At 35.0% G+C, this 26,887-nt stretch overlaps 1 protein-coding gene across 4 annotated transcripts in view; it reads left to right on the forward strand.

Annotated features, from left to right (window-relative positions):
- ELP4 (elongator acetyltransferase complex subunit 4) overlaps nt 1-26,887 on the forward strand; it is a 232,574-nt gene that overhangs the window by 41,450 nt on the left and 164,237 nt on the right. For all 4 annotated transcript variants that reach the window (XM_031942487.1, XM_031942488.1, XM_031942489.1 and 1 more), the window contains exons 4-5: nt 6,636-6,767; nt 15,281-15,420. In XM_031942487.1, the coding sequence (XP_031798347.1) occupies nt 6,636-6,767; nt 15,281-15,420 (272 nt within the window). The remainder of the gene's footprint in view (nt 1-6,635; nt 6,768-15,280; nt 15,421-26,887) is intronic.

A 26,887-nucleotide genomic window follows, 5' to 3' on the forward strand; every position in this document is an offset into this window, starting at 1 on the left:
AGATCCTCCTGAATGTGTCTTGGTTTCTGTGGGGGAGGCAGGACTTCCACCATGGTCTCTGTCTTCCAGTTCTCTGTCTTCTCTGGCCTTTGAATCTCTCTAAATCCAAAGGTTTGTGCTTTAGCCTTCATCCACCACAAAGGTGGACGATGGAATGAATCTGTCTCAGCCTCCAAGAGCTTCTAGTGTGCTTGTCTTTGAATTAACCTAGCTGAGTTTGTCCGAGTTTATATGCTCTCTTATCATAGGTGTGAATCTTGTGGAACTATATTAAATACTAAATACATGTACTGAACTAGAGAACTGTTAAGCACTAGGCTAAATAACCATTGTCTCTATCAATTCCACTGACTTAGCACCTTGTTTCAAGTTCTGGCCCATAACAAAGGGGAAGAGCGTGGCAAAGCACAAAATCTGAAAAGCACTGGGTTCAAGGAAAAATAAGAAGGGTAGTTTCCTTAGAATATATGATTATTATAGAACATGTAGTGTTCTAGTAAAAGTAGAAATTGAAAAGGGAGAATCTTGAATGCTGTTATGGACTTCAGGTTCAGTGCTTAATTATATAGTGTAGTTATCTCTTTCAGTATTATGTTTCGTAGTCATTCAAGAACTTTGAGAAGGATGGTAAAATCCTCAGAGCACTGAGTAGGATAGATTAAAAGAATGAGAACCTGAAAGTAGAAGAATCCCCTTTTAATGTTGTTCACTCATCTCTAACTCTTTGTGACTCCTTATGGGGTTTTTCTTGGCAAAGGCACTAGAGCCATGTCCTTCTCCAGCTCATTTTGTAGATGAGGAAACTGAGGCACACAGAGTTAAATGATTTGCCCAAGGTCACATGGCTACTTTTGTCTGAGGCTAGAGTTGAAGTCAGGTCTTCCTGACTCTAGGCCCAAGTGATCTGTCTACTGTGCCACTGCAGTGCCCCAACTAGGGGATTACTGAAGTAATCTGGGTGAAAATATGCCAGCTTTGGTGAGGGTGATGGCAACAAAAAAGAAAAAGAAATTATGTTTTGTGTTGACATAAATTTTATAGAATTTGCGAACAGTTTCATTTAGAGGCCAGAGGTTTCTTTGGAGCCACTTGCTTGATTCACTTTAGAGACTGAAATCCTGGCAGCACTAATAGAATGGAGAAATTAGGGGAAAGAAATAATTTAGAGTGGAAAATTAAAAGTTCACTTTTGATCATGTTAGATGGGTATCTGGTGAACTAGAATTTAAGAAAAGTTAGGTTCTTAGCACAGTTCTTGGCATAAAATAGACTCTTACTAAATGCTTATTGACCAGCAAATTAAAGAAATAATTTCTGAGATCTTTGTATAAAGTTGGAAATGTTTGTCTAAATATGAAGTAATCATATGAAATTGATTTTGTTTCTACAGACCTGTTTTAAAATTGCAGTTTCTGTTAGAAGCTCATATAGGTTTTTTCTAGGTTTTTATTGTGCTAAGGAGTGGTATAGTGAAATAAAAGTTATTTGAAAAACTATCTAAAGTGAGCGAGAACAAAATCCTCTTCTGATTACCCATCACAGTATGGGTAAGCCTTCCATTTTTGAAGCGTTCACCAAGGAAATGCACTGACAGATTCTCTATTAGTAGAAAGACCTCCAGCTACTCTTCAGCACTAGACTCCATTGTCCAAAGTAGCCTGACATGTTGGTAATGGACTCTTGGATCATAACAACCCACTAACAAGAACTACCACTAAAAACACTATTGTAAAATAAACCAAAACCAATACTGAATGGTTTCTTACACAACCTAGCCAGAACTCTGACCTTTATTTTTTATGAACATTGTTTTCAGAGATATCAAAACAAATGGAAAATTTTCAAAATATAGAAATATGGTATAAGAGGAGAGAATCATTGATGTGTATGCTAATAGAGTTGCCTCAAAGTTTATTTTGGCAAACTTACAGAAGGTGATTTTTATATCCCAATGGTCTTAGTTTTGTTAATAGTTTTGTTACTTATTTATAGAGAATTTAACTTTATCCATCTGTGTAGCAGTCCTTAGAACGTTAAATATGGAAAGTGTAATAATAAATCAGCAAATTGTCCCAGCGCTATTTCTGTCAGAGATCCTTCAAGAGAGATTAGAAAAATGAGAAATAATAGTGAACAACTTGTATAGTGGTGTATGTCACAGACCAGCCCTGTGGGATAGATAAATATTGAGATATCTAAACAGAGGAATAATGAAAAAAGAATTCTTGATGGCATTTACTTGTAAGATTAAAAAACAAAAATACAACAGAACAAGGAAAAAAATGTGATGGATTTAAGAAGAGATCTATTCACTTTAAAGACAATTGGTATTCAATAAAACATCCTTTGATGGGTTTCACAGCCCTAGAGTTACATCTGGAAAGGACCTGAAAGTTATCTAGTCCAAAGCTTCTTAAAATATGCTTCATGATCCCATATAGGTTTGCATAACTGAATCTGGAAGTCGTGAAATTAGTAATTTGTTATGTATTATTTGTCATGTATTATTAAATACATAATTTGTTATGTATTATGTATGTATGTATATATATACAAATACATAATTTGTATACCTATTTTATATATCTATAAACCTGGAATCATGTAAAAATTTCTTGGGCAAAGGGGGTCATGAAGTGAGAAAAGTTTAAGATGTCCTGATCTAGCCCAATTCCCTTATTTCACAGTTGAGGGGACAGAGGGGAAATGACAGCCAGGCCACGTGGACAGGGGCCGAGCCAGGATTTGAATGGGGAGCCTCAGACTGAGTCCACTGTGCTGACTCTGTCCCTCTGTCAGGGATGGGCACATTCTCTTTGAATGGCTGGTTCAGTTTGCTCTAGAGCCTGTTTTGTTTTATGGTTTTCTTTGTGGCTGGGGCACCCTGTTATTTGTCATTTGTTTTGTTTCCCCCTGAGGATTTTGGTGCTCAGATGACGGAAGCCAAGGCCATGTTCCTTGAGATGATAAGACAAAGTGCTGTTTTACATTTTTTCAGATAATTATCATGGGATGAATTCCATTGTTCCTTTTTCTTGGCATCCTGATTTCCAAGTAATATCACTCCATTTCTGCATGTTTCTTATCTTTCAGTATGTTTTGAAGTAGAAAAAAATGCATCAACCAGAATTGGTACACTCTTATTTCCCCCTGATGTAATTTTTTTCCCCCCAATACTCACCCACATGTGCATGAATGCATATGTGTGCATACCCAAGCACACAAGCACCTTCCACTTGGGAGGATATATGCTGTGCATTTTTTTTTTTTTTAGTTTTTGATGTCTTTCCTAGGCACCTTAAAGTTTAAAATGGATTACTTTGGAATAGTGTCATAAACTAAGCTACCTTCTGGAAATATTTGAGATGACAAGTTTGTTAAGTGATGATACTGCAATTTGACAGTTGTGGTTTGAGTTTTGAAAACCCCTGAACAATGGCCAGCTTAATGAGTTAGAGGAATTCAGAGATAGGATTTACCATCTCTTCCTAAACAATGGTTTGTGAGTAGCACTCATTTCCATTGTGTTTTTGAGATTAGCAAAGATAACACATTCCCTAAAGTATTTCAGGTATTACCTGAAAGTCCCCCAATTCAGAATAACAATTTAGATTATAGATATTTTGAAAATAGAATTAGTTTGTGAAAATTTAAACAGGAAAATTTTTTGTTCTCTTTGTTATTTCAGTAATTTTATATTTAAATATTAGCATTCCACTGTGATCTTCAAGCCTCATTTGGAGAAAAGAGATGAATTTTGTCTGGTATCATAGGCAGGATAGCCATCTAGGTTCAAAATAGCATTTTGAGTAATTTTTTTTCTCATAAGACATTAAATTCTATAACATCTTTACTGATGCCACAAAATATCATGCATACAGGGAGTATTGTAGGCTAGCATTAAAAACTGAGGGAAAAACCTATGTCTTTGTATCTAAGAAAGGATACATTTATTAAGAACACCATGAGGTGGTGGATGTGCAATTCTTTATTATTTCCCATCAATTTTTAGCAGTGGTAGATTTGAGGCCATTAGGAGAACTATTTCAAAAAAAATTTTTTAAAACAGAATACTGATTTATTTACCTGCTACTTGTGCCATCTAGAAGCTGGGGGTTGGGAGGGAGGTAATAAAATGTCAGAGTCCAAAAAACAGTGTCAGGATAGGACTAACTATGATTGAATCTATCCCGTACAAAGAAAATCTGAAAGATAACCTGGAATCAAGAAGGAACAGATAATAGAGTCTACACTGGATTGCTATTTTCTGTAAAATTAATGTTAAGTAGCCATATAATAGTTATTACTTTGGTAAAAATAACATTCAGTAAGCTAATAATACGATTTAATGGGAATGATAATATGGCTTCAGCTATCTTATTCCTATTAGGTGGAATATAAAGACATAATTATTTTATGAAAAGTCATTTTATGAAACTAATTTAAACAGAAAGGGAACAAAAATACTCACTGGCTTTTCAGGGAAACTAATGATTAAATAAGTTAAATTAGAATGGTTTTCTGTGTAACAGTTCTATCAACCTTGTCAAATCAAAGGTAAATATGTTTGGATGAAGAGTGTTCTAACCCAGTTGAACCTTTCCAGCTCTACCTTCAGATATACAGCAAAAGACTAGTTATTAAAAGATTGTTTCATTCACATTAAATTTGGATTATGTGATACTGTTCACATTATATTCTATCAAAGGATTGAAGTACATGGAAAAATTTTGAAAGAATGCAAAATTTCTGCTCTTATGAATAAGGTTTCTTAAAATTTTAAATCAGGAAAAATTTCTAATTTGTAGGAAAAGGTTGGGTAATTTTATCATGTTCTCTTAGAATGTTAGCTGACATTAAGGAGAATTACAATCATATTAAGAAAAGGTTTCATTTAGGAATGATTATAGAGCCTTCCCTTTAATCACAAAAAACTTGCCTAATAGTGGAAAATTTCTAATTTACCATGAGACATTTGTAAAGAGTAAGAAACAGTCAAATAAAAATGTGAGCATGATAGAGGAGGAAGCCCTAAATCTTTTCTCTAATAGTCAAGATGCATAGTTGAATTCCCCTTTTTCTTGGGTGAATAGTGAATTTTGTCACAAGCATGCATTGATAACTGTGAGATTATGAAGCCATCTAATAATCTAAATTAACATTTTAACAAAATAGTATTTATATTTTAAAAATAATGAATTAACTCTTAAAAACATAAAAATGCATCATCCTGAATATCAGATATGATCATTCTATTTATTAAGAATCTTTAAAATTTTATGTTCATCAGAAAAAGAAATTTTTCCATATCTTGTTATCATACATATGTTTTGTTTGAATGCCTGACCCAAAATGTTATGAATAGGTTTTTGAAATATAATTACTTTTTTCTATCACTTGCTCTAGAGTTAATCTACTTTGAGGTCACTTGAAGTAAATCAATACCTGCAGCAGACAATTTAAATAAGTTTGAAATGGTTAGCTTTGGAAACAAAGATATTGATACACAACATCACTATGCATCTACTACATCACCAAGTTATACTTTCTGATTCTGCTGCATCACAAATAAACCCAGACTATCAAGTATTTTGTTTCTTCTGTGGAATTAACTTTACTGTATGTATACCCTGCATTAATTACCCCATAACCCTTTCTTGAGAGTATTATGCATAATTCTTTTAACTGGTGGTTCAATGCATGGATGACTGGGCTTGGAGTTAGGTTCAAAACTAGCCTCAATAACTGAATGACCCTAAGTGAATCAGTTACCATTTGTTTGCCTCGGTTTTCTTATCTGTAAAGTGGCAATAATATCACTTACTTCCCAGAGTTGCTGTGAGGATCAAATGAAGTAATGTAAAGTGTAAGTAATAATTGTAAGTGTAATTGTAAAGTACATTGCCTGGCATATGGCATGTACTTTATAAATATTATCTATTATTGTTGGTATTTTTTTTATTAATGTTAATAGTAATAGTAGTAGAAGTAATTCAGAAAGCAAATTGTCACGCCTACCTTTCTTCCCTCTCTCCCCCCAAAAAAGGCATGTAGAATAAAAACTGGATGTTTTTTGTTCTGTTGAGGATTTTTGATTTTGTTTTCATTGTAGAAATGGCAAACAAAAACTTGCAAGTGAAAAAGTGATATTTGATACAGGATAAATGAATGTCTTTAATTTTAATCATGTTACTTCATCTTGTTATTTCAGTGACAGACTTTTTGGTTCTTAGAATCACAAACCATGCTTTATTTTTACCTCATGGCAGATATCAACTATACTTAGAAGTAATATATAAATTGTAATTCTAAGTTTTGATTAAAGCATATAAATAAAAAATTCATATCTGCCTCTTGGAATAGTAGTAAAGTTGTAAATAAATGAAGTATAAGCAACGATAGTACTAAGAATATTTGGATTAATATAAAAAAGCAAATATTGGATATTAATTTGCTTTAAACCTTAATAGAGTGGGAATTAATTTCAATCGTTCTATATTTCAGAATTGTATATGTTGGCATAATAGCTTTGTGTCTTTGCTGGTTGGGAAACAATTTTTAATTCTTTGGGAAATTCCAGTAATCATAATTTTTAAAAATATATTCTTTAATAAGATGTTATTCTCCTTTATTAGGAACTTCCTGAACCATTACATGATGATAAGTATAAAAAAGAGCTTGATGAAGTAAGTAGTCATAAATCACAAGGAGAGCTGGATATTTCCATGAAGATAGCCTGGCGTTATCAAAACTTACCAAAAATGGAGGTAAATCAACACATGCATAAAATTTTCCTATAACTGTACTTATTTATTTATTTAAATTTGTTTTGCTTATTAATTAAACGAGGGAATGTTTGCTTGTGATCATGACTTACTCAGTTTTCTCTAATTAAGAAGTTAGAGAAGTCTGTAATTTATTTTTAAAATATTTTTATCCAAAAATTAGAAATTTTGTTGCTTTAAGCAAGTAAAATATTTATGTAAAAGATGCAGATATCCTCATTTATTGATTCCTTGAGGTTTTTAAAAAGTTAAAGCATTTCAGATAGTCTGAATGTAATGTTTGCTAGATTTATTCAAAGAATAAAATATAAATTTAAAATCAGTTATCTTCTTTTAGAGTTGCCGTTAGAAAATTTTGCAACTAGATAGGTGAATGAATGTATGAATTAATGAAAAAGCATTTATTAAGTGCTTCCTGTTTTCAAAGCATTGAGCCAAGTCAGAAGTTCTTAACCTTTATTATGTCATGGATGTCTTCCGTATGCTGGTAAAACCTGTGATCCTAACAGCTGGACTCTAATAGTTGTATCATATGAGGATCACTAGACAGGACAACTGATTGCATGTGATCTAGCAGTAGGTGTGATGACTAGTTATTTCTCAGTAATGATGGACTTAAGCAATATATTGTAATATTGTAATAACTCTCAAAATTATTGCCTAATATGAATACATGTGATTTCTATTGGTAAAGTCATGGTTTATTATCTCCATTGATAATTGAAGGAATTATCAGATTTTAGTTAGAGATTAATGCAAATAAAGATAGGTGGATTTTTCCCCATCCACATTCATCTACAGCCTTTGAAATCTTTCTGAGAACGCTGGGTTAATACCTCTTGAGCTACAAATAGCCTAGCAGAAAAGCCTCTGCTCTCCTGGAACTCCCTTTAGAATAGGGGAAGACAGGCTCTATAGAAAGGTTCCCTCACAGGGCCATGAGATGGGCCCAGCGTTCCATCTTCTTCACTGTCATCTCAGGTGGTGAGACCAGATTTGTTTTGGGCATTGAGTCACTTGACAGCACTGAGCATCTGGGTGCTAGGTGACTTTTGGGGGGGTGTCAGTCGTGGCTCTGAAAAGGCCCACGTCACAGAGGTCTGCATCTCTCCTGGGCGTCTCTGGGAGACAGAGGGCAGGACAAGGAAGGTCGTGCTGGTATCAGACTCGGGGGCTGCCTCTACCAGATTGCTGGGAGCTGGTTTACTTGGCCCACTTCCTGTCTCTCCCTTGAGGTCATTTGTCAACTCAGCTGTTCCTTTGCCTTTCTATAGGATTGATTGAGCAGCGTAGGTACTTTACCTGTGCAGGTTGTGGCCCTTCTTCACCACAGCAGATGGTATTTGTTACTTGCTGTGAAAAAACCAAAACAAAAAATCCCTATTCTTTGGTAGTGAGCTGGCTGAGGAGAAGCCTCCTGAAATTGTCTGGACTAATCCTCAGAAAGCAGTCACTCTGCCCATTGCCAGGCTTGTAGACAACGTCTGCCCAATTTGCCTAGCCCTGCTCTAGCAAGGTGGCACAAAGCAGGGAGCACTGGACTCAGCAGAGTCAGGAAGACCGGAGTTCAGATCTAGCCTCAGATCCCTCCTCGATGTGGAAGCATGGAGCACCTGCCTTGCAAGGTGATTGTGGGAATAATACCATATATTTTTAAAGTGCTTGGTGACCTTGAAGCACTATACAAATGTTAGTAATAGCAGTTGTTATCATCGCTCCATCAGCATCGGCTTTGGAAAAACAGGTTCATTTCCATGATCAGGTCACTTCTACAAACATCTAAGAAGTATCTTTTAAGTATAGAATTAACTTAAAACTTGTCTGTATTATCAGGACCTGTAATTTCATCCACTTGTATATTCTTCCCTCAGACAAAGGTTACAGGCCAGCTATCATATTACATAGAACTCATAACCACAACACCCTAAGCTGTTGCCCTGGAGGATAGAGGGCTTCCACCGTTCACAATGTAGTTAGGCCTGTTGAGCACGCCGAATGACCTCCCATCACACCTCCACTCAGGTGGTCCAAAATTCCCTTTGCTTTCTCACTGGTCTGACAGCCGTGAGGAGTCTACCACTTAGAAAAGGTGCTCCTTCCATTTAACTGACACACACTGCTACATGTAGGCCTAGGGAAGCATGGAGATGCAGGTTTCCAAGGCCTAGGGGCTCACATGGTATCATTAGGATACCTAGTTTAGAGACACTGACCATTTCAAATGCTGCATCCAACTTTGGTGACTGAACTAGCTGCCAAATGTAATCACTAAAGAAATCTGAATTTTGAATGTGTGGCTATTGGAGTTTCAGACAAATGAAGAGTAGTCATATTTATACAGTACATCATTAATGTGTTTTCAGTGAAAGCTTTATGCAATTTTTACATTTTTTATAAAATGCTAATTTTCTGCATATAAAAGATGACTTGTTTATCTACCATCAATATTGGCAGGGTGGAAGGGTTTATTTTTCTGTAAAGGTAATGTGGACCATTCAAAGACTATTTTACTCAAACCATTAACACAGAGAAGGGTGTTAGTCTAGGAATCATGAGACAGTAGTTCTCATAATGTAAAAATGGATTTATATAAACCCACAAAAATATTTCATTAAAATATTCAATAGCTGATGAGTTTTATTTTTTAATATTACTCATCTAAGAACCATTTCATGCCAATTGGATGGGATCACTGTACCTGATATTGAGAGAAATATAAAGTGTAAGACTTAAGGTACTCGCTGGCTCTAGTAGATAAAAGACAGAAATAGAGCTGGCTAGAATAAATTCTTTCATGGTTAGTGCATTGGATAGTTGACAGATCAGGTGTCATGTAAAATCCACAGGGGAATACTATGGGCAACGGATAGGAGACTAGGGATCAAGGGAGATTTCATTGAGGAAAAGCATTTTGAGTTGGGACTCAAAAAATGAGGAGAAATCAAAGAGCTAAAGAAAGAAGAATGAGTCCATTCTAGGCAATGAATCCATTTAGGGAGGCAAAAAAGGAAGCATCTGGTCAAAGTTTAGAGAATAATAAACTTTTTCCTAGAGCCTGAAGAAGAGTTATTGGAGATTAAGGATGGGCAGATAGAGTGGCAAAAGATTTTGGAGGGCTTCAGAGGCCAAGCAAAAGAGGCTGAACTTTACTTAGAAAGTAGAAAAGCACTAAAGACTTGTATACTAATGAAAAAAATTTTTATGAATGAAAAATGGATGGGTGTAAGAAAAAAGCAAAGGAAGAAAAACTTAAGAGGCTAATGCAGACTGTCCAGAGCAATAGTGACTGTGCTTTCTAGAGTGGTGTCAGGAGGAACGTAAAGGAAAATGTTTAATCATGGGGGTTCTTAACCTATAATTCTTGATTTTTAAAACAAGAGCTTATTTACAGAGCTTGTTTTTTAAAAAAAATAATTCTACAAACCTACTTCATTATAATTTGTTTCTTTTGTAATCCTATGTAATTTATGAATTTAAAAACATTAAGGAAGGGGTCCATAGGCTAGACTGCCAAAACAGTATGGGAGTCTCTGACACAAAGAATTTTTGGTTTAGGGGCTGGTTTTTATTTTTTAAATTCTGTTTTGTTTTCCTTTTTGGGGGGCTGGGGAGTAGGAGGGGGTCCTTCCCATCTCTCCTTGACATTGGAGGGGAGGAAAGAAGGAAGAAAGCAAGGAGAGAGAGGAAAGGAGGGAGAATCCTTCTAACAATTGCATAATTAAATAAAACAAATTTTTGACCATGGCCAAAATATATATACTAGATCATGCCTTCCACCTGTAGGTTTCCCACAGAGTTGTGTCCTTGGACCCTTTTCCCTTCTGCTTCCACACTCCTACTTTTGGTGATCTTCTCAGATCCCATGGTTTTAATTATCATCTCATAGATGTACCCATCCTGTCTTCTCTCTCTGCTGATCTCCAGTCTCAGAACTCCTCCTGCCTTACAGACATCTCAGACTGGATGTCCCAAAGTAGACTCGTGGCTTTTCTCTCTAAATCCTCCCCTCTTCTTCACTAGACTATCACAGCATCCCTCAGCTCTGCAGCCTACAAGTCACACCGGGGATCCTCCGCCTCAGGCTCTCTCCCCCCCATCCAATGGCTTGGCAAGGCCTGGTTTCTCCTCTGTGATCTCTCTGATCCATTCCCTTCTTTGGTCCATACTTCTCACCTCCGATCCTGCTGCAGACCTTCCTCACCTCATCCCTGGACTGCTACAAGGGCCTCCTGCAGAGTCGGCCCTCCTCAAGGCTCCCGCCACTTCAGTTCATCCTTCATAGTGATTTTCCTCCAACCCATATCATCTTACTACTATGTCATCTTACTACTCACTAACTTCCAGTGGCTTCCTATTGCTTCCATGACCAAATATAAACTCCTCTGCGACAGTCAGAGCCCTTCATCCCCTGCCTTCTCTCACTTCAATCTTCTTATACTTGACTCTCTCCCATGTACTCTTTTTTTTTTTTTCTCATTTTTTTTTAATAGCCTTTTATTTACAGGATATATGCATGGGTAATTTTACAGCATTAACAATTGCCAAACCTCTTGTTCCAATTTTTCACCTCTTACCTCCCCACCCCCTCCCCTAGATGGCAGGATGACCAGTAGATGTTAAATATATTAAAATATAAATTAGATACACAATAAGTATACATCCCATGTACTCTTTATCTAGTAACACTGCTCCTGGCCATTCTATGTCCAAGGCACTGGCATTTCCTCTGGATAGCTTCCATACCTGCAATTCCCCCTCCTCATTGAACTGGCTCCCGGGCTTCCAATCTCACTAAAATCCCGTAAGCCTTTCCCAATCCTTCTTAATTCTAGCACCTTCCTGATCTCAAATATTTACTATTTTCCTGGTTGGAGGCATCTGGATGGCACAGAGCACACCAGGTCTGGAGTGAGGAAAACCTGAGTGTAAATCCAACCTCAGATACTTTCTAGCTATGTGACCCTGGGCAAGTCCTTTCATCCTGTTTGCTTCAGTTTCTTCCTCTATAAAATGAGCTGGAGAAGGAAATGGTAAATACCCCGGTATCTCTACCAGAAAAACTCAAATGGAGTTAGGGAGTCAAATATGACCAAACGACAAATTTTCCTATTTATCCTACCATGCCTGTTTCTTTGCTTGTTGTCTCCCCCCATCAGATTGAGGGCAAAGTTTTTCTTTTGCCACTTTTTGTATCCCAGATGCAGTGCTTTGCCCAATACATGGAACATAATAGGCCTCTAATAAATGTAGATTGATTGACAAATGACTCAGTCTGTACCCTGAGGCTCACTGTGTGTATATGACACACACACAAATAAAGAACACCTGATTTAGAGCTAAAGGAATTATTAGAGATCATTTCCTTAGAACCTCCTCATTTTGTACATGAGGAAAGCTAAGACCTAAAGTATAAATTTGACCACGATGAATTAACATAGATTTATTTTTAGGTATATAATGTTGTTGTTTTTTCATATGGACCAGGATCTGGGCAGGATTTTTTATAGATGAAATAACTTAATTGTTTATTTTTGATTACTACTCCTGAAAATCTTAGAGGGATTCAGAAATCTGTTTGGATAGATATCAATTCATTTCCATAAATTGCTTTTATTGGGGCGGATGAGAGAGGGGGTATTCTTTGTTCTTGATTTTTTTTCCTATAAAAGGTTTCAAGAGTTATAATTGTATTATATTATTGCATTGTTTATCCGCAAACTATATTTATTCCATTTGTTAATCATTCCAGATTAAATTTTAATCCTTAACTAAAACTAGTATATTAAGGGAAACTGAAAGATAGATTTTTTTTTCAGTGAACTATTTTTATTCTTAGTCAGTTGGTAAACTGTCACACGAAATTCATTTTGTACCATTATTCATCCCCCCCAAAAAATGCATTTTCTTTCTCATCAGTATTATAATTAGAAATACTAATAATTAGTGGTAGCCTAAAAGAAGACTTTGTTCACTGATAATTTAGTGCATTTCTTTCTGTACCCACTCACTCGTAGGACTCCAGGAAGCCTCCGTTCACTAATAAATTTATCAAGTCTTAACTTAAAAGAAGTGGAAAGTCTCCCTTTCTTTCTCTCTCCATGGCCAGTCTGCTAAAACAGATTATTCATGCTTACTTGATTCAGGTAGGCTTTTGCAAGCTTCCCCACTAGGCCTGGGAATGTGGTACATTGAGGCCTATTCAGAGGCTTCTGACATAGACCAGGCTTTTATTGCGTGGTGTTTTATTAGAGCCAAATCCTAGTCTCCACCCAGTTTGTTGGCACTCTACTTATTCTTTTGAATCGAGAAAGGTTATCACCTACCTTAATCCCTGCAGCAGCGTGGATTAAGGACACCAATGTGCCCCAGGATTCTCAAAGAGGATCCTGGAAACTTCTTGTTTCTTCTTTTTGGCTGTCTTTACTAAACTCTTTGGGGCCTTAGTGAGGATTTGCATCTGAAATGGGCAACCTGGAGCTTTTCTCAATGAAGACATCAGATCAAAGTTCAGTTAGTCAAGGCCTTTCTAAAACATTAAGGGGGCTTGGACTTATACAAGAAAAAGATGAGCTCTAGCAGAGATTGCAGTAAAAACATTTTGAACTGTAATCCGGATAAAGGATAGATTATAGGCCAAAGAACAGACCCTGTTTAAATTGCTTTCACAACCTTTAGACTAAATAACTTTACACTCTGTTTTTTTATAAAGCATATATTTTAACGTAAAATGTAATTATTTACAAATGTTTAAATATTAGTCAAATGCCAAAGTAAAATTGCTTTAGGTATCTTCAAAGTTAAAGAAAAAACATGAAATGAACACTTAATTCTTGAGTTTAGACTAGGAGATCTTACTCAAAAGATCATACCTTTCAGGAAATCATTTTAAATGATGAAATGCAAGGAGGAATGAACAAAATTTCCTTTACTTCATTTAAGAATTCATTCGACTAAGATATTGAATATTGGTTTAAAATTTAATTTTCATTTCTCTGCAGTTTTAATTGTTAATTTGACATTTTGATTTAATTCAGAAATAATTGTCTTTGAGCACTAATGTATCCTAAGTACTTAATGATAATTGTAAAATATTGTCTATTTGTTGGGTTATAATCTAAATGGTCTTAAGTTTTAGTTCACAACTGTGATCAAAGACCTACAATCTTTCAAGGCCTTTTGGTTTCTGGAGTGATTCTTCTCTTTTTGTGTGAGTATTTTTCAGTCAGTTCTTTCCCTGGAAGTCAGAGTAATAGTATGCGCGGCTCAATCAAACAAGAAATTCTCACAATAATCTTTCTAGAATCCTTCATCAACAGGAATACATAGGACTTTAAACTTAAGTCTGGATTGTATGCTTTTTTAAAAAAGTTTTTGCCTGGCTCAGGCATTCAGGATAATAATCTTGAAGTTTCATAATTATGGACTAGAAACTAGTCTTGTGATTTCATTGATCTCAGAAGCTTTCAGTCCAGAACTCCCCCTATCCCATATAACCTTAAGAGTTGCTTAGAGCGCTGAGAGTTAGGGACTTCTCCAAGGTCACTCAAACAGGATATCTCAGAAGTGGGATATAAATCCAAACTTTCCTATCCCCTAGGCTGCCCCACCTGGTTGCTCTCACAATTTCACAATTGACATATTAATTCATTATGATATTTTAAAGTATGTGCACCATAAGTACTTTTTTTTACATATTTACTTGTGTAAAGAGGAGACTGCTAAGTGAGAGGTCTTAAAATTCTAAACAAGGATCCAGATGAATTTGTTTGTGTCTAATGTTTGAAGATACTGAATGATGTTTCAACTTCACATCTTAGCTCCTTGGGAGTAGGGATCCTTTCATTCTTTGTACTTCTACAAGCTCAGTGCCTGGCACATAGTACTTAATAATGTTTATGAGTTTTTGATTAGCAAACTAGTATGTCTAACACTTATAGGAGAAACCATTTTAAAATTACACATGAACTGAGAGGAGTCCCATCAGTTGGGGAATATTAATGTAAAGAAATATTATTGTGCTATGAAAAATAATGAGCTGGTATATTTCAGAAAAATCTGGAAAGACTTACATGAACTGATGCTAAGTAAAATGAGCAGAACCAGGAGTATCACAGAAATAGCAACATGGTCAATTATGATAGACTTAAGCTCTTTTCAACCAAAAAATCCAAAAAACTTTCCACATCCAGAGAAAGAACTGATAGAATCTGAATACAGATTGAAGCATATTATTTTCACTTTCATTTTGTGACTTTTTCCTTTTGTTCTGTTTTTTTCATGACATGACCAATATGGAAATATGTTTAATGTGATTGTATGTGTATAACCTATATCAGATTGCTTGTCATGAGAAATGAGAAAGAGGAAAGGGGAGAGGAAGAAAAGGATAAAAATTGGGAACTCGAAATCTTATTTAAAAAATGTGTTGAAAATTTTCTTTACATGTAATTGGGGGAAAAATACTATTTAAAATGACATATGGTCTTTCTCATCAGGATGGCCCAGGATCATCTTCACGATTTGGTCACTATTACGATGTATCAAAAAGGATGTCCCAAGAGATGATTCATTCTGTAAAATGTCACAGATTCTTCCTTCCAGAAGAAATTACTTCACTTCCTAATGTAGAATCATGGTAAGTTCATAACTTGTCTAGGACTTAAGATTTCAAAAAATTATATAAACAAAGTTTTGATTTGAAAGAGCCCATAACTTTTAAATATGTCACAAAAAATTAAATTTTAATTTTTTTACATTATAAGCATTCATGGCTGTATGTATATATTTTGTTGTATTTCATTGTAAAATGATTTTTTTCCTATTCTTTTTCAAGTCTTACCACCTTTATCCCTGCTGTTCTTTTAAATCTCAACAGTTGAACAATTTTAGATACTAGATATTTATAAGTCCCTGCTGCTTTAATTAGCAGTAAATTATGAAATAGCTCTAAATCACTGCTTATTGATATTCCATGTAATAAGTACTTAATAATGATAGCTTTCTGATTATGATGGCAGTGAAAATAATGTAAAATAATACCACATCCTCTATTTTTTTGTAAAGTGATTTTTAAAAGAAGACAAGCAAACTTGCCATGTTATCTAATACCAAAAAGCCATCAATAGACTGATACAATTACTAGTGTGATAAACAGAGGTCAGGTTTTTATTTCTTAAAGCTTTCGGTTTCTAACTAGAATGTAAATACAGCAATCTTCATACATTTGGTATACAGCCAAGACTATTAGGTGTTCATCTAAATCAGTACCAATGTGACACTAATAACTTGTATTTATGCTACTAACTCTATGAAAATTGCAAGATTTTTAGTATTCAGGAATTTATAAGCATCCAAACATTTCAGTTTTGTGATTTAATTCAAATGAATTTAGGATGAGAGATGGATGTTCCCAAGAACCAATACCAGTTCATATCCTTAGAAATCCAATTCTTTTACAATTAGATTAGTAGGTACAGTAGTTTGTAGGTAGCTAAGCAGAAATAGAAATTTTGAAATTGAGGAAGCTCTGTGACACAAACTTGAGTTCAAATCCAATAGCTTTATGAGCCTGGTCAAATCATGGTTTCCCCAGTTACAAAATGAAAATAATAGAACCTATTTCCCAGGCTTGTTGGGAGGCTCAAATGAATTATATTTGTTAAAGCACTTAGTGTGTATAGTTCCTAACATGTAATAGGCACTACAAAAATGCTAGCTATAACAACAATACTAATAATAACAGATGAAGTAATTTGGAAATCTGTTTGTTAAGCCATGTCATTTCGGACACGTAGAAATTTGGTTAAGATCTTAATGTATTGTAGTTAGGTTGATTTTAGTAGAAAGTTCTTAAGACTCTGCCAGACTGTGGTTCCAGACTTGGTATATTCCTTGTTGATCTCTCCCCAAGTCTCATGAAACAAGGATGTTTCACGGTGTCAGGAGACTTGACTTCCTCTCTCCCAGTCAGTAGCTGTATAACCCTGAATTCTGTGAACCTCGGTTTCTTCGTTTGCAGCACCCAAATAGAATAAACTCACAGTTTTGTATAAGTCTTTAATGTTTACATGTCACAGCCCTCATTTTAATGTTAATTGAAAAAACTATCAGAATTCAGACTCAGTCATGGTTTCCATAGATTTAATATTTAAATATTTCAGAAGTCTGTGACTTGGCTGGTAAGGATTCTCTTGTCACTGACACCAGTCTCGACCTCTTTGTAATCAGTGGGTGGCAGACTAGTTTTCAGACAGCACTTGTGATCATTAGATGCTTCATAATTATTTGTAGATTGATTAGTTGGTTTCCAGCTTGTCGGAACTTCTGCCACAGTTCATGTAACTTCTGGCACAGCTTCTGAAAGCCTCAAGTCATTGCTGGGCCTCCAGAGGCACGATCGTAGGAATTCTCTTGTGATGAATGACTTCTCTCATCTTACAATGTCGAGCTGAATCTTAGAGCATATTCTTTATTGGGATTTTCCCAAGGACCAGAACCCAGATGTGTGAAATGATTAAGCTCTGTGTTTGCTTATTACTTATAAATGGTTACAAAGATAGTGAAATCTATTTGCTTTGCTAATTTAAATGATTAAATTAAATTAAATGGGTTATCTAAAGGGTTGTCATCTCTTGATTTTCATTTTCTTCCTTTGACCTGCAACCTTCTTGGTCCTTTTTCACCAACTTGACCCTTCTTTAACCAGAAGTATATTAAGCAAAGATAAGAGAGATTTACTTCCAGGTCATCTGTTTTATCCTAAAATAGCTTTATAATAAGGAGCTGCTGGTGAGGAACAACCATTAGAATGCAAGACTACATGTTTACAGCCCACACTTCTCAGCAAGGCCAAATTCCAAGGATCTGGAAAAGGAACTTCTCACCATCAAAGCCTTTGGCACAGTTGAATAATTCAACATCAGAGAAAGATATGATTTTGTCTACACTTAAAGAAGACGCTTTACCCTCTGCTTAGTCTTTACACCCCTTCCCTGTGCCATTCCATATGATCTTCAACTAAAATCTCCGCTATATGCCATCTAATTGTTAAAATGTAAGCTCCTGGAGAGCAGAGATTGTCTTATTTTATTATTATTATTATTTCTAATGGCCTTACATATTTAAGTATAAATTAGTATTTAAGTATAAATAAGTATTTAATAAGTGTTTTTCAATTTATTTATATAGCTAATGGTCATAGCATCATTTGCTTCATTACTAAAAAATTTTGACACTCAGAAATAAACATTTTTAAAAATTCATTGTTACTACAATTTATAAACATTTAAAATAACCACTACAATTTTCTTTACTTGTTAGCCTTTTATAGTCCCCTTTCTTCTGATAGTTCAAGGCTCTGTACAAGAAATTCACAAATTGTTTAAATAAAAAAAGAAAAGAAAAGAAAAAAAAAAGTATTTCAGAGCAGTTTCCATATGGAAGTGGTTGATCAATATATAACTTTAGTTATGAAGATTTTTTTTCAGATATTTTAATATAATACAAATAAGGAAAGGTTGGCAGTAGAAGAAAGAAAATTTACAATTTTGAAAAAAGGTCTAAATATTTCATTACCAGATATTGTAGATTAAGTAATAAGTACTACATGAAAAGGATCTTTGTTGTTATTGTCCCATTCTTTATTTCTTAAATTCCATTGATCACAGTGTTAACTTCTATGCAGTACAGACTAAAGCACTGCATTGAATCTGATAATATTGATATAGGTATTCTCATCCCATCCATGTCTTGTCTGTGTCCTGTCAGATCACAGGGGATCCTTCTGGCAGGTTGAAGGCTTTCTTGAGGTTCCCTTCAAGTAGCAAAGACTCCAGTAAGGAGTATTGGCGGGGAGGGGGATTATTCATCCTTCACCTTTATCTTATGATCAGGCCACTTTTTTCCTGATCACATGTTCTTCTGTGACATCCTTCACATCATTTCTCCTTTGTTATTTCTTGGTTATAATCTATTGCCTCCTGTTTATCGTATGTACCTTTTGTTTCCCTTTTTGGCAATATTCAATTTCAGTTTTTTAAAAAAAAATTTTATTATGAACTTTATCAGCAACAAACAAAAATATTTTAGCATACAAAAGAAAAAGAGAGGATACAATATATTGTTTCTGTATTTTCCCAAGAAAAACCAGTTTCCTTTAAGTACAGTTAGCTTCCTGTAACAAATACAAATAAATAGTTCTCTTTTAAAAATAATATATTAGATTTGTCTTTTTCTTCACTAATTCTCTGTCTCTACTCCAATTCTGCTGAATTCATGTATATAGCAATAGCCTATTTCTGAGTATGGGAAATATATTTTTAGGTAGCATAGTATATTTTAATACCATCTTCCCAATTTTCTAAGTAAGTGTAATGTCACTGAGTTTCCTTATTCTTAGTCTTTTCAAAAATAATTTGTCTTGAATGGACATAAGCTCCAGAGGCAAAATATCTGTTATTTCTGTCTTTGGCTAAGCTAATTTAGCCACTCTGTGTGCCCATGCATTGATCATTAAATAGAAATGCCTCTTTTGCCTCTTGGCACCTTAGTTTATAGAAGTCAAACCATTTATCCATATTTTAGTCATTGTTGCCATTTATTAATATTTTAGTTTTCAGTGATCTAAAATTAATTAATGAATTAATTGCTTTTTATGTACCAAGCACTGTGTTAAGTGCAAAAGAATATTTTTTTAAATTGAAATAGTTATAGTGCAATGGATAGAGCCCCAGCCCTGAAGTCAGAAGGACCTAAGTTCAAATCTGGCCTCAGACACTTAATGCTTCCTGACTGTGTGACTCTGGGCAAGTCTCAAGTCACACAATCCTACTTGCCTCACCCCACCCCCCCACTCCCCCCAAAAAAGATAAAAAATATTTTTTGAAAAAACTCTTGCCTTCAGAGAGTTTACATTGTCTTGCAAGATAGTAGAAAAATAGGTGCTAGACAGATAGATGAATGGATAGATAGGCAAATTGATATGTACATATCTATCTATCTGCCTATCTAACTGGGGTGGGGGGGTACTTATAAAATAAATAGAGGGTTATTTTAGTCACTAGCAGCTGGGAGGAAAAAGGAAAAGCATCATGGAGAAGAGAACCCAGGACTTGAGCTATAAAGGAATTCAGCTACTCTAAAGGATGGCAGAGGGAAGTATGTTCCAGCTAAGACACCAAGATAACAATGGTATGCAATGTAAGAGAAACTACAAACATCCTAGGTTAGCCAAACCCCACAGGGTGTGCAAAAGGGTCATACAATAAGGCTGGAAAAGTAGATGGGTGCCAATGGCTTTAAAGGCCAAACGGGAGTTTATAGTCAGTCCTAGCTATAATAAAGAACTGCTTCAGTTTGTTGGATAGAGTGTTAGATCTATAAAAGAAATTCTATGGAGGAAAAATTAGAAAGAGGAGAGAATTGAGATAGAAAGACCAATTAGGAAGCTATTACTGTAATTTAGGGAAGAATTGATGAGGAACTGAGCTGGGTGGTGGCTTTGTGAATAGGAAGATTCTTCCTTTTACTGATAAGAAAATAGTGTTTATCATTCAATCCAGAGGCAGAAACATTACTATGAAACCCAAGCTTTTGGGTTACTTGTCTCATCTGGCACATTTTAAACATTAAATAAATGTAAGTTCATACTGCCAACTCTTCTTTGAATAGATTTCTTTAATTTTGAAAATGTGTGGCAATAATAGGTTAGGGTCTCTCTGCCTCTCTCTTTCTCTCTCCTTCTTCCTCTCCCTCTTCCTCTCCCTCTTCTTCCTCTTCCTCTCTCTCTCTCTGTGTCTGTTTCTCTGTAGGTACATACATACATACATACACACATGCATATAGATATAGATACAAATGCAGAGGTAGAAAATTTCCTGGTAACTAGAAAGTGGTAAAACACTTTTCTTCACTAATAAAACAACACTTACATGTTTTTAAATAAAATTTAAATGCTCCCAAATTCCTATGACAAGCATAGAAAAAGAGTTACCTGAAGAAAATAAACCCTAGTAAAACATCCACAAAAAAATTAAAGTTTTTCAAGAAATATAGTACAGACATGTTTACTAAAACATCTGTGACATTTCTTCTTTGTGCTTAAGGAATAATTTTTGGGAAAATGAGACCAATAACGGATTGGTTTTACAAAGCCATGAAATGTACTATGAAATTAAAATGTAAAAGTATAACTACATTAGAAAATAAAGTCAGGTATAACCATTTTCAGGCATTATGAAAAACACAAATTCTAGAGCTACAAAAAATATATTTCCTGATTCTGTATAGACACAGCCCTCTAAAGCTAAAATCTTACATTTAAAAATGTTTGTGAAGAGATTTCTTTGTTCTGAAAACTAATAGTTCAGAGTAGAATAAGAAGACTCATAGATTTTCATTAACAAGTCAGTGTTTCAATTTTAGGGCATTTAATTGATCATTCATTTATTTCCTATTAAACTTAAATGCTTAATTAAATGTAATTAAACTTTAAACATGTAATTAAATTAATTTTGAAAATGGCTGCTCTACCATATGAGATTTATTTTAATTTATGAAAAGTGTGTGCTCATCTCACCAAAAAAGAACTTCACTGGTTCATTTCAAAAAGAATAATGCCATGCTTTATAGTAGCCCTTACTTTTCATAATTAAGACTGCAGCCACTGTCCTAGAGAATGTACTGTACAACTTCAGCTTTTTGGAATGAATTGTTCAATGTTCCAGGAAGGGATTGAACCAATTGGCCTAAAAGATCTTTTTGAGCTCTAAATTTATGAATCTGTGTATACATTGTAGGGAGTTAGATGACACAGTAGATATAATGCTGAGACTAGAGACAGCCTTTTTCTGTGTTCAAATCTGGCCTCAGGTGATTATTATCAGTGTGATCCTGGCCAAGTCACTTAATCCTGTTTGTTTCAGTTTTCTCATCTGTAAATGAGCCAGAGAAGAAAATGGCAAGAAACTCCAGTACCTTTGCCAAGAAAACCTAAAAGAGGGTCATAAAGAGTTACATGTGACTGAAATAGCTAAACAACAACAAATGTAAAAATTAGGACTTAAATTTTAAGTAAGGGGAAAAAAAATGAAAATTGCCCTAAATATCTAATAATTATATTTTTCTTTGTAGTACGTCAGTGCAGTTAGATTAACCTATTAAACTGAAACCTGAGAAAAAGGAATTCTACTTTAACTGTACAAGGTTTTCTTCAGTCATCATCTGAAAAAGAGGCAGGAGTTAGAGAAATATAGAGAAGGGGATAATTGTTCTATGCATAGGAAATGCTTTGAATAAAGCATAGAGCTATCATTACTCAAGAAAACTTTTGGGTGAAAGTATGATTTAAAAATTTTGTGAATTGTACCTTAAAAAAAAAATGTGATTCCAAACTGGCTTTTCTCCTTGCCTGTTTGTTTATTTGTTGTATTTGATTTTCATATAGTTGAACCACCTGAAAGAATGTGAATTATGTTAATAGCCGTAACAAAACTGATTGACGAAAAGTTTTGATTACTTTAATTTGCTTTTGTGAATGTTTTGCTTTTTGATTTTTTCTTAGCTGACAAATAATACAATTAATTCAACCATTAGACTAGTCAGGTAAGAAAAAAAAATTTAAATGGAGCAAACAGAAGTTGGAAACCAGACTATAGAAAGTTAAGAAGATAATGAGAGGAGAGAGAGTGGCAAGCACTATTGTAGATGGCCTTCTTGAAGAGTTTAGCCAAAAAAGTCGAGTGATATGGAGCAACAGTTAGCAGGGATGGATGGATCAGATAAACGTTTTTTGAAGACGGGGAGACAGACATGGGTATGTTTGTAGCCATTAAAGAAGCAGACAATAATTAGGAGAGATGTGATGAGTTAACTGGGGAGGTATAAAGGTTTGCCTACCAGAAGTGAGGGCCCATTTGGGGAGATGTAACACAAATTGGTAGTATACCCAGTAATGACAGTTGTGTGATTTTCCTCACCTTCATTCAAAAGTATGTGGATGAGAGCAAAATCATTGGATGACGGAAAGAACCTGAGACCCAGGCATGACAGGGATCAGATGACTCAAAAGAAGAAAAAAAATCTATAATTAAAGGGTTTCACCAAGAGGTCATGCTGAGTAAAGGGAGATTGTAACTATTACAGGGATGGCGGCTTAGAAACAACCTGAGGATTCAAAGGGTTGGAGCTCACTGCAACAATGAAAAGCAGGGTTTGTTCTTGGAGCGCAGAGAGAGAACATGGATTCCAGTTGATTGTGATAAGTAAGGGAGCTTCAGAGGTCTCAAACTTAGGAGTGGTGCATTTGTGGGTGATGGTAAGATCAATGGTATGACCGTGACTACAAGAGGAAGATTTATTGAGTACTCCATGATTCATTTACAGATGATAGAAATAGAGATGCAGCTGATAGAGAAATGGCATAAATTAGCAGTGGAAGCAAAGCATATGTTTGCTCTTTCTATTAAGCCTGTGAGTTGGAGATAATGAGAGAATGCTTTCTAACAGAAAGAGTCGTCTTGTACGTTACAGATAAAACTGAGACTTTTTGCCAAGAACTTCCTCATCTTCCATGGCTCAGATACTTTTTGCCTCTATTTCCTCCTTCATCCCTGTCTCACATGATGGAGTGGATTTACTGCTTGCCAAGGCTAACCTTTCTACCTGCTCAAGTGATCCCATCCCATCCTGTCTCCCTCAACAGACTGCCCCTCTCTCTGAAATCCCCATTCTCTCTCTAATTTTCAGGCTTTTTTTTTCTCTACTGGCTCCTTTCCTACTGCCTACAATAATCTCCCCCAACCTGAAAAAAAACCCTTCCCCAGATCCTTCCATCCCTACTAATTATCCTGTATCTCTTCTGTCTTTGGTGACTACATTCCTCTAATAATAATAATATTTTATAATAAAAGCCTCCACTTCTCTCCTCTTGCTTTCTTCTTAACCTTTACAATTTGGCTTCCACCCTAATCATTCCACTGAAACTGCTCTCTCAAGAGTCACTAATGATCTCTTAGTTGTCAGAGACAGTGGACTTCCCTCTATCCTCAGTCTCCTTGACCTTTCTGCAGCCTTGACAGTGATCATCACTCTCCCTTCCTTGCTCTTTCTGTCAACCTTTTAGGGACATCCCTCTCTCCTGGTTTATGTCAAAATAATAAGATTTTTCTCCCTATCAAATCCATTCTTTATTTACTGGAACCTTATCAGGTTTATCTCTAGATTATAGAAATGTGAGTAGCTTATTAAAATATTTTTAATTGTCTCCTCTCTGTTGAATTTTAATGGTATATTTTAGTTATGTTTACAAAGTTGAAAATTTTATTTAGTATTCTCTCAGTACCACTGTGGGTTCTCTGTAGTCTATCTGTAAAGAAGAAAGTATTTCCTAGAGCTTTTAGGAACCAGAGAAAAATGGGTTTTATTATTGTAACACTAAGAACTGAAGTAATTTCTTGAGAAAATGGAATGATTACTATGAGAAATATGGGTCTCCTTCCCCTATATCCCTCCACATATATTCTTTCTTTCTCTGAATGTTTAAGTGAGATATCTATAATAATAATATGTATTTATATATCATTTTGAAGTTTATAAAGTATTTTCCTTATGACAATCTTCTGATGTTTTTAATGCAAGGATTATTAGTTTTGTTGCATAAATGAAGTAATAGATTCAGAAAGTTGAAGCAATTTATCCAGTCACTGAGATAGTGACACTGAACCTGTCTCTCTACAGAAACATGTGTCCCCACCTGCAATCTCATTTCTCCCAATGGCTTTATGTATCAGGGACATCCCTCACTGTAGGCAACTAAAAAATTCAGCTAGGTGGACTCTTTTCTGGCAAAGGATAGACTTAGAGAGTTATTCTGAATTGCTTTTAACATTTTATTATTGTTTTAGTAAAGTTATTATTCATTTCTGACAATGGTACAAAACTGAGAAAATGCCATAGACATGGACGGAATAACCAGCTTTCATATTTATGCTAGTCACCATAGTCGGATGGAGTGTGACCCTGATCAAACCCTTAACCTCTCTAAGTTCAATTCCTCACCTGTTAAATGGAAATAATTTTAACACCTCTATGACAGGGTTATTGAGTGGATTACATAAGACATAAGATAACATGAAAAGATAGTATTTTTAATGCATGGCAAACCTTAAAGGTAGGTGTGTCTGTCTGTGTGTGTGTGTGTGTGTGTGTGTGTGTGTATAAATGTGAGTTACTGTTTTTATTTGGCAAGCTATTTGAATGGAAAGAAGTAAACTAAATGATATTAAAATTAGGCAGATTCAGAACAAGTTGAATTATTCAACTTGAAGTGTATTGATTAATTGGTCATTTTCAACATGGAAAATGGTTTTCAGTGGTCTTAAAAAGCACTCTGTCCTTGGCCCTATTCTGTTAAACATTTTTAAATTATTACTTGTAATAATTGGAAGGTGTGTTTTTCATGTTTTCTTAGAAGCTGAAGAAATGATGTATTGTGTAACAGAATGAGGATTCAGAATGGTCTCAGTGGGCAGAAAATGGGTGGGGGCAGGTAAGATGTTTCAGAGTTCCATGTATATAGTCTTAATCTTTGGTTCACTGCACAAGTCTGGGGTGTAGCAGACAAGGATAAAGCTGGTAGTGTGAGAAGAAATGTAAACTCTATGAGTTAGTAATAAGACAAGGCAACCCCAAAAGCTTCTTGAGACTTGGGGCAGAGAGAAATGTGCTCTTCAAAATAAGGTGATTGTTTCAGTCTATTCTACACTGTAGGAACTTGATCTGGAGTATTGCGTTTATTTCCAGGAGTTTTTTAGTATGTAGATATATCCAGATATTCAGAAAAAGGTGACTAGGATGACTATGACTAAGAAACCTGAAATCTTGATAAAGGAAGTAGGCAAGTTTAACCTCAAGAAAAAGAGACTTAAAGAAAGGAAATAGACAAAAGTGAATGAAAACTTGTCATTTAGAAGAAGGATTAGATATCTTCTGTTAAATCCCATAAAGAAGAAATAAAACTATCTGGTGAAAGTTACATGGAGCGAAGTTTTGAGTCAATAATGAGGAAGCATTTCCTAATAGTAAAGCTGTCCTAAAAGGGAATAGGTTTCTTGGGCTGGGGGTGCAAGACGGGGTAGAATGCAATGAGTTCACAGTCATTGGAATTGTTTAAACAGAAGCCAAATGGCTGCTTACTTGTAGTGTTGCAGAAGAAATTTGTATTTAACTATGATAATAATTGTTAGCATTTATATGACGCTTTAAGGTTTGCAAATTACTATCCCATTTGATCTTCACAATAACTCTTGAGGTAAGTGCTATTATTATTTCCATTTATAGATGAGGAAGCTGAGGTTGAGAAAAGTTGCCAGGATTTGCCAGGATCACCTAGCTAATAAATGTCTGAAGCAGAATTTAAACTCAGTCTTTCTGATTCCAAGACTAGAACTTTATCCACTTTACCACTTTGGCCCTTTCCATCCTTTCCAATCAAAGATCCTGAAGTTTTCTAAATATGATGAAAATCTACACCCTTCCTCTTCCCCCCCCCCAAAGATCATATTTAGATAGAGCAAATATAACTTTGTTCACCAAATCCTGAAATCTTATAATTAAAGCATAGTTTTTAAAAGTTAGAGGGAAAGTAGTGATAATTGTTTAAAAGAATATTAACATTTCATATATCCAGGAGCTTAAAATTGTTCCACAAAATTTTCCAAATAACTGAAGTTTGCCTATTCAAGCATGGCAACATGTTTATTTTTATCGATTTTATCTTCTAAAATGTATTATGTATTTCTTACTTTCTTAAGTACAGAATTTCATTGGTTCTTCACAATACCAATAGATCACTCTGAGCAGTAATTATCATATTTTAGTGTTTCTTGTGTTTTCAGTGGTCCCAGATTGCTGTACTTTTATATTTTTTTGTGCATGCCTTCTGCATTTTTTTGATTACCCCTTTTGTGAAGTGTGAAGTGTGAAGACCCCTTTGTATCTACTCCTTCCTTCAAAAAAAGGCATTTTTCTTTTGTTACTCATTGTCTCCTTTGAGTTAGGAAATGAAAGGAGGTCATATATTCTAAATTAAAAGGAGAAGATCTAAC

Source organism: Sarcophilus harrisii, chromosome 6, assembly GCF_902635505.1.
Source record: "Sarcophilus harrisii chromosome 6, mSarHar1.11, whole genome shotgun sequence".
Lineage (NCBI taxonomy): Eukaryota > Metazoa > Chordata > Mammalia > Dasyuromorphia > Dasyuridae > Sarcophilus > Sarcophilus harrisii.